The sequence below is a fragment of the Gambusia affinis genome, linkage group LG16 (genome assembly GCF_019740435.1).
Source record: "Gambusia affinis linkage group LG16, SWU_Gaff_1.0, whole genome shotgun sequence".
Taxonomy (NCBI): Eukaryota; Metazoa; Chordata; class Actinopteri; order Cyprinodontiformes; family Poeciliidae; genus Gambusia; species Gambusia affinis.
This window is the reverse complement of record NC_057883.1, coordinates 2,299,305-2,310,900: the sequence shown is the minus strand read 5'-3', so window position 1 is coordinate 2,310,900 and position 11,596 is coordinate 2,299,305. Positions and strand designations below refer to the sequence as shown.

Sequence of the window (11,596 nt, the reverse complement as noted above, 5' to 3'; positions counted from 1 at the left end):
TTTCAGGTTCTGCTTTATGACCACTCTGACACATTCTCTGAAAAACCAGTGAGGACAAATACAGAATACATTTTTATTTCAAAATAAAAAAGTTAAATATTTACAGATTGAAATAAATTGATAGATTTCATGAGCAAATGTGTCCTTTCACCTCCACAAACAGAGCAGGGCGTTTCCGTTTCCATGTCAACTACATGATGGTCTGTCCTGTCTGAGGACGGAAGGCAGAGAGAAAACCAGTACAGCTGTTGGAACCGGACCAAACCGGACCAGACCTCTGCACTGTTCTGGTACTGAGACAGGTCTCCATTCATGTCCATCGTTAACATCGTCCTCATGTCCATCAGTACAGCTGCTGCAGCACATTGTGCCGAGATTCACTTCCAGCTGGCTGGCTGGAAGAACGAGGCGCCGTTCACTCTGCCGGCTCGCTCTCCTTCTGTTTCTTCTTCTTCTTCTTGGGTTTCTCGGCGACCTGGATCACACACACTTGACTTAGTTCTGGTAAAAGGTCATATCCACAGACTGAGGAGGTCCACTCCAACTCACCGGCGTGTCAGGTTCCTCCTCGGTCTTTTCCGTCTCCGCCTCCTCTAGTTTTGCTCTTTTCTCCTTTTTCTTTTTCTTCTTCTCTTTCTTTATGTCCTCAGCAGACGGCGTGCTGGGCTGGGCCGGCTCACCGTCGCTCTCCGCCGACTCTCTCTTCCTCTGCAAGAACGTCACGATCACAGCTGATCAAACTTCAGGAAAAACTAACTGTCTGGTGAATTCAGTGTACAGACTGTTTTCTGCCTCAAACATGATGAGATATTTAATATAAAAAGAAGATCTTTAAACTAGATATCCATTAATCAATTTGAAAAGCAAACCATTTTTCTGAATCCAAAATAAATAAATACACAAATCACCTTTTCTATTTGAATAAAAGTCATTAAATTCTTCTTTCACAGAAACAAGATTATTTAATGGTTTTGGTTTAAACTTAAGTTTAAACCAAAAGCTAACATTTCGCCATGATGTTTGTAATGTATGGTGTGCATCTATCCACAAATACACTCCTTCCATCTAGAACTAACAATGAAGGATTTGATTATGTAAATGGCAGTCAAGGAAATGTTGATTAAATGATAAATTAGCTTGCTGTATTGTCTTGCTGCTGGACAGGCAGCTTGTTATGACAGCCATCGTTCTACAGTGATAATGTGATCTCACCTTGGCAGAGGCGTCGCCTGAGGCCGCCACACTGGAGGCGCTGCAGAGAGGAACACATGTTGACGTTAAACTGCCTCAGGGCCTGAAACAGTTGAGACTGTTCTCTGGGGAGCGGGGCCCCCAGCTACTGCTGGCCAGGGGCCGAGGCTCTGGGCAGAGAGTTCATATAGCAGAGCGACTCCCTCAGAGAGCACGGCAGCTCAGAGAGGGATAACTCTCTGCAGTGAGCGGGGGCCACCAGCAGGGGCCAGCAGTGAGTGCAGGGTACCTGTAGTCAACATACTGGTCCTTCCAGTTCTGAGGCGTGCTGCCGTTGGGTTTACCATGTTTATCCAGGAGGCCCTTCTGAATCATCATCTTCTTCTGGCTCGCCTGGATCACAGCATCAGACCAGAGGTTACACACACACACACACAAGTGCTTTGAGCTTTCATTAAATATTCAATAATTAAGTATAAATGCTGCCTCATTTTGTCTGTGGTGGGTTTCTTTAAATCAGGAATTTGATGTTTATGGCATTACCTAAAACATGTTTTATGTAAAATATGAAGCAATTTACATCACATCAAACTCTATTTAATCTCCACTAGGGGTGGAGATTAAAAATCTCCACCGGGAGGAGGCCCCGGGGAAGACCCAGGACACTGGAGGGACTATGTCTCTCGGCTGGCCTGGGAACACCTTGGGATTCCTCCGGAGGAGCTGGTGGAAGTGGCTGGGGAGAGGGAAGTCTGGGCCTCCCTTCTGAAGCTGCTACCCCCGCGACCCGACCCGGATAAACGGAAGAAGATGGATGGATGGATGGAAATTTATCAGATCATCATTTGAAATAAATATCTTATTATTGTGGTCGCAATAAATTTCAATTCATTTTTTATATTTGTAATTTTTTATATTTGTGGTTTTTAGGATATTCTTCATTTTTTTTCAGTATTATCTCTAATATTCCATTGAATATCATTATATAATGAAATACATATGAAAACATGATTTACTTTAGCTTATATTTTAGGATAATTGAAAAGCAGATTTTACTTTTTTTTTTTAAATTAGATTTAGAAATTAATGTTTCATTTTGTTTTTCCTGCCAACTTTCTGAGGCTTCTCTAGCGCCCCCTGGCGGCCATCACTTAGAAAAACACCATTAGACAACTGAAGGCTCTTCCTCCGTACCTTGGGCCCCAGGCCCCACTTCCTGGGGTACGTGTCTCGCTCCATGATCACCCTCTTTATCTTGGCTACAACTCCGTGGTCGCAGGTGGAGATCACCGCTGTGGTCATCAGAGCCACGGCTGCAGGGAGAGAACAGGTTACTGGTCAGTCTGGTTACCGGTCAGTCTGACCAGATTGCAGGCTAACCGAGGAGCCATCAGGTAAGGGTGATAGATAGCAGGTCATCACGGCCCGGAAGCTGCTGCATCTACTCAGATCATCATGTGGCGTCGGCATGACAACCCGTTGACCAACCCTCTCTCACCTGTGCAGATGGCCTCGCCCTTTGTTGTTATAACGACGATGTCCTGGTTGACCTCGATGCCGTCTTCGTAGCGGAGCACGCCGGGCAGCATGATCTTGGCGCCGTAGCAGATGGCGTTGACCTGCAGACGGAGCCGGGTCAAAGGTCACAACCACAGAACTGATCCAAACACCAGCAGGATGAGGTTCACACTGCACTTTTATACTTTGATTTTTTTATAGAAATAGTATCCAAGATATTAAATGTTTTACACAACTAACTTTTATTTAGCCAAACTTTACACTATTTTAAAACAAGGCCTGTTTTAGACACTAATCTGATATCAACATTCATATCAGTCCTGATACTGAAGACAAATTCCAGATGGGACATCAGTGACAATGTTCTTGTTCCATGAAGGCAGATCTATTCAGTCTAATTCTATACTTTGAACTCTGAACAACGAGACGCTTTATTATTCATTTTACCTTATATTTAGAATTCATAATTGCTCTTTCTGAACCTTTTGGTTTTTACAGTTTATTTTTAAATGTTCGACCAAAATAGTCTATTTATTGTTTTTGTCTGAACAAATGAAAGCTGTTTTTCCACGTTTGACCAGCTGGTGGAGCTGTTCAAGTTCTGTACTGGTGCAAATAAGTGAGAAATTCAATAAATTTCTGTCTGTTTAAAACAAACCTCTTAAGTTGTTTCAGCTGCTTTTCTGTATCTGCTGATACTAAACTTTTAACTTTTTTAAATTTTACTACATAAGGAGTTATAAACGAATCAACATGCTGTTACTAATGTTATATTGTGTGTGGAACCGTTTTTCTAAAATGCTTTTTTTATGTTGTGGATGCCAGGAAGCGTAGACATCGTCATGGTAACGGCTAATGGGGATCCCAACAAACAAACGTGAACAGGAAGTTGAGCCTGTTTCCAGGGAGGAAGACTCACCGCGCTGTCCTTCATCACCAGCCGCTTGTGTGACACCAGCAGCTTCTCCAGAGGGAAGATGACTCTCCTCAGGTACGTCTCGTCCTTGTTGTGGTCAAACTGCCACTGGGCATCTAGAACATCGTGCATTGTCACCAGGTTGTCCTGCAAGCATACAGCCACACTGGACATGAGCGTTGTTGGCAGCTCTGAGCCTCGGCGGTCGGGACGCTCCGGCCGCCGGATCTCCGCTGCTCTTCCTTCTTCCAAAGACTAATTAACAACTCGGCACTGAACAGCAGAGCTGGACTCAACGCTTTGGACCTCTGGCTGGAACCAGAACTCCTCCTCACCTTCTCTCCCAGGACTCCGGAACGGACCCGCCGCAGCTCCTGCATCTGCCCCCCGACGCCCAGCACCAGCCCCAGGTGGACGCACAGGGTCCGGATGTAGGTCCCGGCCTCGCAGCTGACCCAGAAGATGCCTGTTGGAAAGGACAGAGGGGGATGTGTGAAGACGGCTGCCACAGCAGTCCGCCTGCATCGCTGGACTCCGGATCGGTCCAGCCTGGTTCTGACTCAGGACGGCTCTTGGCTTCATCTGGACCAGGACCAGTTGGAATAAGAAGCAGCTCCTCACCCAGCCTCCTCTCTGGGTCGTACTCTATCAGCTTGCTCTCATAGATGGTCCGGACTCTCAGCTGACGTTTCACTGCAGCGATCAGCGGCGGACGCTGGAACAACGCTCCGGTCAGCGTCTCCAGGGCCTGCGGACGACCAGTCAGCAGCGGTCAACATCTCCTCCAACTGTGTCATATGACACTATGTTATATTTGCATTCAAACTAATTAAGTCTATAAGTCCAACACAGTCTGATCACAGTGGAGGCTCACCCGGGCCAGAACGTGCTCGCTCTCGATTGCGTTGTGCAGCCGGACGATTCCCACATACTCTTTACCTGGAATCAGAGCAGACAGGAGGTCGTGACCTTCACCACGGTTTAAATGGAAACATTGTCATGTTTCACCGAGCAATACGCCTCTTTTACTGATTAATCACATCTTCTGTGTTTGGAAAATCTGGATCCCCCCAGGTTTCTGTAGTTCAGACAACGCCACCGGGGATGACGCGTTGTTTGACGTGGCTCATGCAGACTAACAGTAATCAAAGGCAACAGATGAAGGGAACCTACCAGCACTCTGCTGGGACTTGACCAATCGCGTGGCTCGGTCTATGCAGACGATCAGGCAGCCGGTGACCTTGGGGTCCAGGGTTCCGCTGTGACCGGTCTTCTCCACCCGCAGGATCCTCCGGATCCACGCCACCACCTCGTGAGACGACGGGTTGGCCGGTTTGTCCAGGTTGATGAAGCCCGACCTGGTGGAGTGGACGTGTCGCCGTCAGAACCGGGTCTGGGCCAGAACCGGCCCAGAAAGCTCAGGGTGACGTTACCGTACTTGACATAGTCGGTGATGTTCCTCTTCAGAGGGTTGCTGCCGCACGGGATGGGCGTGTAATGAGCTGTTCGGATATTCAACTTGTGGAAATTCTGTAGGAAGAAGAGGAAATCTCTTTACCATTGGTTAAGACAGATTGTCAAATCTGTTAAATTGTATAATTTTTTTTTTTTAATCACATACAGCTGAATAACTTGCTTTATGAATAAATTATTTAAATGTGATCAGAACAGAAAGTCGTCTTGGCCGCGGCCCCGTCCAGTCACACCCCGTGAGGTTGCTGGTTGTAATCCGGCAGAACGCCAGGAAAACTCCAGCCCCCCCGTGGAGCGGCCCCCGCCCCAGAACGGAAGCAAGGGCAGCAACTTGAGCAGGGCAGCGGCACTCAGAGAATGGATAAACCGCTTCATCATCTCACATGGTTCAGAAACATCAAATAAAAACTAAAATCCCCCCATCAGGGCAGGAACACCTGGGGCCTGACCTTCAGTAGGAGGGGCCACTGTGATGTGTCCAGGGAGGGAGCGATCGACTCTGGCTGGATGAAGAAGTCTCCACTCTGTTGGATCTCCTAGGAAACACAAGCAGACTGTTCAGAAACAGTCAGGGGAGGGGCTCTGAAAACCTGAAGCTTCAAGTCAAGTTTTTCTACAAACCCCAACGGATTCTCCCAAAACTTTCTTCGACTTCTTCTTTTTCTTTGCTGAAGCTAAAACACATCAACAAAAAACAGAAAATCTGGTTAAAACAAATACTGAAAAGAAGCCCGTTTATTCACATTCATTAAGACCTGATAAATTTCAATAAGTAACATTTTAAAATATATATTTTTAAAACTGCCCATATTGTTATAATTGAAATTTATTTACTTCAATTTTTAGTCAATAAGTGTACTAATAAATTAAATACAGTTACTGATACAAATTATAGTTCTTCATATGACTGGTGTCCAGAGGAAACGCATTTTAAATTCAATGTGTATATATAGCTGTTATTGCTTTAAATTGAACGCTTTAAGGACGCCACGGAAATCCTGCCATCAACTCTGACTTCAGCTTCTTCTTCGTGGGTTCTAAGCAGAGGCCCACGGGGTGTCTCCACGTGCTTGCAACACGTGGTGGCTAACGCTCCTAGCTAACAGGCCACTGAACATGCAACCCCACACTGAAAGAGTTGCTACTTCTGAAACATCGTTTCCGCAGCTCTGGTTGCTCCACAGAAACACAGCAGCGTGTTCGGCTCCTGGTTTCTTCGCCATTTTAAAGCTGATCTAGTTTGTATTTTACAGGTGAATAACCACAACAGACCAAACTACAGTAAAATAACGCGTTCACTTTCAAAATAGCAATGCAATCAATTTCATATAATTGGTTTTTACAGTTTAGAGCCTGCTTGATCAAAATGACTCCCCACGTGTTTCCTGTTCCACTATTAACAGCTCACGCGCCTAAATCACGATTAATAAAAGACGCCACGCTATTTAATCGCAGAACGCTGATCTAAATACCGAGATCTGGATGTGATTTGTTTTGCAGAATGGCTGCAAAAACACAACTGTTAATCTAAGCTGCACCTCTGACCAAATTCCCAAACCCGCTTTCCTCGCTACATTAAAAACAGCTAAACTACACAGAGAGACGCTTTACTGGCAATAAAACCCCGCGTTAAAGGAAGGCGTTAAAATATCGTTATTTGACCGGGAGAATAAGTAAAAACTAGCCCCGTCCCACAGAATGTGTTGCACACTCACCTTCTAGGTCCGCCATCTTCTCCGGAAAGAATGAACGTTCACCGAGCGAGGAGCAGAGAGCAGCTGCTTCTTCCTCTGCGACCCGCGAGCAGCGGAGGTACCTCCCGGATACACTACTGCCCCCTTCAGGCAAACAACGATTCAGCACAACCAATATCCGGATATGCTTCAACAAAACAAAATAACGCTTCACTATTTCAGTCATTTTGTTCAAAAAAGGAAGCCATGTATCATATAAGCTCTTGTTTTGGTTCATTTTGATAAATATGGCGTAAAGCTGATGATTGTTTTTCAGAAATTTGAATATTACATAAGACTACATAAAAAGGATTTCCAATATGTGAAATAGAATAATCACTCACTCCTTTAAGGAAATATGTATAAAAATAATAATTTATTGTGTTGAAATATTTCAAAAGAAGTAAGTCTGCTATCCAAAATAAGGTAGCAAATTTATCTTTCCAGAAAATATTTACTGGTTGAAACGGATCAAACTGATTGATAAAGGTTTTTTAGTTCACTCTCCGTAAGAGTTGATGTTGGTCTCTTTGATTGCTAATTGTCATAAAAAAGTGTAAGCCACAAAAGGTAATTACAAAAGAAACTGCCTGCTCATAGAATATGCAAGCATATGAATGGAAAGTTGAGTGGAGGGAAAATGGATAAAGCAAAAGACACAAACAACAGAGAAAACTGCAGCCTTAAGATGATTATAAGGCTCACACACACGCTCACACACATACACACACTGTCTCATTTGATTGAACCCCTGTTTAACTGATTTCCTTTTTGTTTGTTGCACAATGACTTTTGGCTCTTTTAAAGTTTGAAATGCCTTCAGCCTAATCAGCATAGAACAGCATCAAGACCTAGAGAAGCTCATGCGTTTATCTATAACATTTTCATAGTTTGCTACTGCAATAGTGTCTTCAGAGCTCTGCCTAAAAAATTAATCAGCTGATCCAGAACACTGCTGCTGGTGTTCTAACTAAAACCAGGAAGATAGAGAACATCACTGAGTTCTACACCACAGAGTTCTGCAGTCCTTTACTTCTGGTTCTGGTTCTGCTCTCCATCAAGAACCAGAACCAAACATGGAGAAGCAGCATTCAGCTTCTATGCACCACAAATCTGGAACAAACTCCCAGAAAACTGCAAAACAGCCGAAACACTGAGCTCCTCTAAATTAAGGCTAAATCCCCTCCAGTTAAGAGCTGCTTTTGAGCCATAATAAATGAAATATTGACCAAAACATTTGAACATCTTGATGATTTTAACAAAGACATTTGACAAAATGTAACGTCTGCTCCTGATTTCACAACTGTTGAGTGTGTGGTGTGTTCATGATGTTTTTATGTTGTCATGATGTGGAGCACATTGAACTGCCTCGTTGCTGAAATGCGCTATACAAACAAACTCGACTGATTGATTGATTAATGCAAAATGCTATTGTTCATTAAAAAAACAATCAACTTCGTGACAAAAAAGTGGAGAGTGATGGTAAACAGCTGCAGGGGCATCAGCCCTGAGTTCCTGCAGTCAGACAGAAACCACAACATGTGAACAACGCTGTTGCTCTGTAATTTATATCAATAAATGTTGCTTGCAGCCGTCAGGTCAGCAGCAATCCTCCAGTGTTGTATCCTTTGTGCATTGTGTAGGCGGCAGTGAGAGACACAGTAACTATGGTTACAAGGAGAGTTGGGGTGGTGTGGAAATTTTCTTCACTTCATTTTGTTAAAAAATCAAAAAATTTTCTTTGCTAAAGACTTTCAGAAAACACAAAGACTTCAGTTATTGTCAGCCCATTCAGTCATGAATCATAGTCACATCAAATGACATTACATTGTTTGTTTTCTCTCCAAAACACACTGCCTGACTTATTTAGTGCAATAAGAGGAGAAGTGAAGTAAACTAGAAGACATGCTGCAGGTTGGAATGACAGCAGTCGGTGATTTTACACAGGAAATCAATCGGCCATTTTGATTCTAAACATAACTCACGATAAGCGATGGAACAGAAAACATCCTATTGAATTGCATGCATATAAACATTGAGTTGCTTTAACTGAGTCTGTTTTATTTCTGTCTAAAACATAAAAACTCTTCCTGATACGGTAATGAGAGGAGGAGACTTCTAGAGAGGGATTCTGGTCTGACCCGTTAACACCAGGAATGTGGGTCTGAAGGTGCTGAAGGAGATAAAGGAAGTGCTGCAGAGTGTCTGTGTGTGTGTGTGTGTGGGTGTGTGTGCGTGCGTGGGTTAGTGTTTATGTGAAGTGTTGAAGGGCACTCTCAAGGATTTTCAGGGTTTCCTGTAACACAACTATGATTTATTCCCTGTATCCCCGAGCTGACAGCCTGTGTGTGTGTGCGCGCGGGTGTGTGTGTGTGTGTGTGCTTGCAGATTCCGTTTTTCCTTTCTTCAACTGCACAGAAAAAAAGAAGAAAGAAGGAAGAAAACAGCAGGCCTGCAGTTGTCTCAGTGTTCACTGGGTTCTTTGTAATTCTTTACCTTTTAAATAAAATGTTTAAATAACACAAACAGTCAGTGACTTATTTCCATTTAGTCTCAATTCATTTGGAAATAATAAAAAAAAAAAACAAAAAAAAAAAAGAGAGAGAAAATGGATCCATTCTGTGTTTTGTCTGATCTGAACTAGTTTTGCCCCTGCTCCTCAGATCTGTGGAGTGGATCCATCACATCAGATGGATTTTATTTCTTGGTGTTTGGTGAAGGATGATGTCATGTTGAAGCATGCAGGAGGCAGGACCAAAGCAGCATGCTGCAGTCGTGTCCTCAACTCCTTATTTGGTATCAGCCTCACCTCTTGCTGATCAAGCTTTTGTAGAGGTAACGTTTTCTGGCGCTTTGCAAAAGTATTGACACCCATTGAGCTTTTTCACAGTTTTTTCATGTTCCGACCAGATTTCAGTTGGACTGTGTGTGTTAGATCACCGCAAACTGGGGCTTAGTTGTGACAGAAAAGTATTACATTTTCTGTTTTACTAATAAAGATTAGGAAAATGTGAGGTTGCATTCAGCCACCTGGGTAAATGCAGTGTAGATCCACTTTCTGCTTTATTTGCAGCTGAAGGTTTTATTGGGTTTGTCTCTAAAAGATTTCCACATCCACAGACAGGAAGTCCTAACCAAAGTCACACTGGATGGAGAGCAAATATAAACATCTCTTTTCATATCCTGTTGACTAGGCCATTCTAACTCATGAGTACGCTACCTAAACTATTCCATTGTTACTCTGGCTGTACCTTTGGAGTTGTCCTGTTAGAAAGGAAACCTCCATCTCAGTTTCAGGTTTAGCTTTCCCCCTCCTCTGTATTTAACTCCATCTTCCTTCCCTGCTGAAGAGTTGCATTCCCATAGCATGATGCTGCCACCACCATGTTTCAATGCCAGTTCTTTTTTTTCCTTTACCAGATTGATCTGCAGTGTCTGGGTTTGGCCACAAGTAGTGTTTTGCTTGTAGGCCAAAAAGTGTAAGTTTGTTACTGAAAAAAAAAGAGAGAAACAGCAGAATTAAATGAATAATGCAAAGACTAAAGGTAAAACCTAAAGATAAAACACAGGAAGGCAAAATAGCAGAGATCCTGTGGGTCAGTGGACCACAAGGTACTGCATGTAAATGACAGTTTACTTGCCTTGGCATGAGCTCAAAGCTTACCAAAGGATTGTGATTAAAAATATTAATTGATAAATCACTGAAAACAAAAGCTGAAGATACCAGTGGAAAGAAGACAACATGGACAAATGAATGTCTGTGGTAGCATTTATCAGTTTCTTGGGGTGAGTTGCAGAACTTTTGCTTTTAGAACTCTAGTACGATACATGGCTGCCATCGGCACATAGATCTAGATCTAGATCTGCCAGGCCTGGGGCAGCACTGACATAATGGTGATGAGGTGCCGAGCAGCGCTGCACCCCACACTGACTAACTGCATCTCAACACCTAAAATGAAATAATTTACTCTATCTATCTATCTATCTATCTATCTATCTATCTATCTATCTATCTATCTATCTATCTATCTATCTATCTATCTTTATGGTGGCTGTGTCTCTGTCAGCAATGTTTCATGGAAGCAAACAGATTCATTTTGTTCCCACAGCCTTTTATCCACCTCTTCTTTCCAAACAAAATGTGCTCTGTGGTGAAGTGGGATGAGCTGAACTCTTACTGAACTATACGAACATCTGTCTCATGAATTGTGGTCTCTGTAATTATAAGTATCAGTCATCTCTTGGAAAATGCAGCCAGACAGAAAGTATTAAAAAGCCTCAGTATTTCCTGCAACTGGAGGATGAGACACTGAAATCATCGTATAAAATCAGATTTCATCAAAAAGTATAGGAAATGCACAACCGTTGTTAGGTTATTGTTAAGGTGCAGTGAAAGAGGATCTACTGTACCTCAGTATATACCGGTCTCAGCTGAACTCAAAAGACATCAGAAAGAGTATCACACACACACACCCACATGCACGCACACACACAAACACACAATTGTGAAATCCACATTTAATAAAGGGTCAAGCACCATTATTGGCGTACATGTACATTAAATACACACATATATTGGTAACAGTCGTGGAGAAACATTCCTACAATCAGCTACTGACTGAAGGTTTCTTTCCTGGCGCGACATTTAAATACAAATTACTTCAACAGCAGAAAAAATATCAGCAAAGAAAACTTGAGACAGAAAGGCAGCTTGTGACGTTAGTAAGAGCAATCCTGGCTTTTAATTTCTTTTTAAAAAAGGAAT

The 11,596-nt window shown here is 43.1% G+C and overlaps 1 protein-coding gene and 1 non-coding gene across 2 annotated transcripts; both read right to left on the bottom strand.

The window, feature by feature from the left end:
- Positions 1–59: 59 nt before the first annotated feature.
- Positions 60–6,958, bottom strand: dkc1 (dyskeratosis congenita 1, dyskerin). Its single transcript, XM_044142709.1, has 15 exons — positions 6,814–6,958; positions 5,720–5,772; positions 5,548–5,634; positions 5,064–5,155; positions 4,799–4,983; positions 4,500–4,564; positions 4,247–4,373; positions 3,961–4,091; positions 3,629–3,772; positions 2,690–2,810; positions 2,386–2,504; positions 1,481–1,584; positions 1,213–1,252; positions 550–708; positions 60–475 (listed from the first exon to the last, which is right to left on the bottom strand). The coding sequence occupies exons 1-15, from the start codon at positions 6,827–6,829 to the stop codon at positions 416–418; spliced, it is 1,503 nt and encodes a 500-aa protein (XP_043998644.1). The 5' UTR covers positions 6,830–6,958; the 3' UTR covers positions 60–415.
- LOC122846725 lies at positions 2,577–2,653 on the bottom strand. The gene has a single exon (XR_006373271.1). It is a non-coding gene; the product is annotated as a small nucleolar RNA SNORD83 (small nucleolar RNA).
- Positions 6,959–11,596: the final 4,638 nt, after the last annotated feature.

Coding starts and splice junctions, on each gene's coding strand:
- dkc1 (XM_044142709.1), bottom strand. Junction 1,585..2,385: donor AGTGGGGCCTGGGGCCCAAG/GTACGGAGGAAG, acceptor GCTGTGATCCAG/GCGAGCCAGAAGAAGATGAT. Junction 709..1,212: donor CAGGCGACGCCTCTGCCAAG/GTGAGATCACAT, acceptor ACGTTCTTGCAG/AGGAAGAGAGAGTCGGCGGA.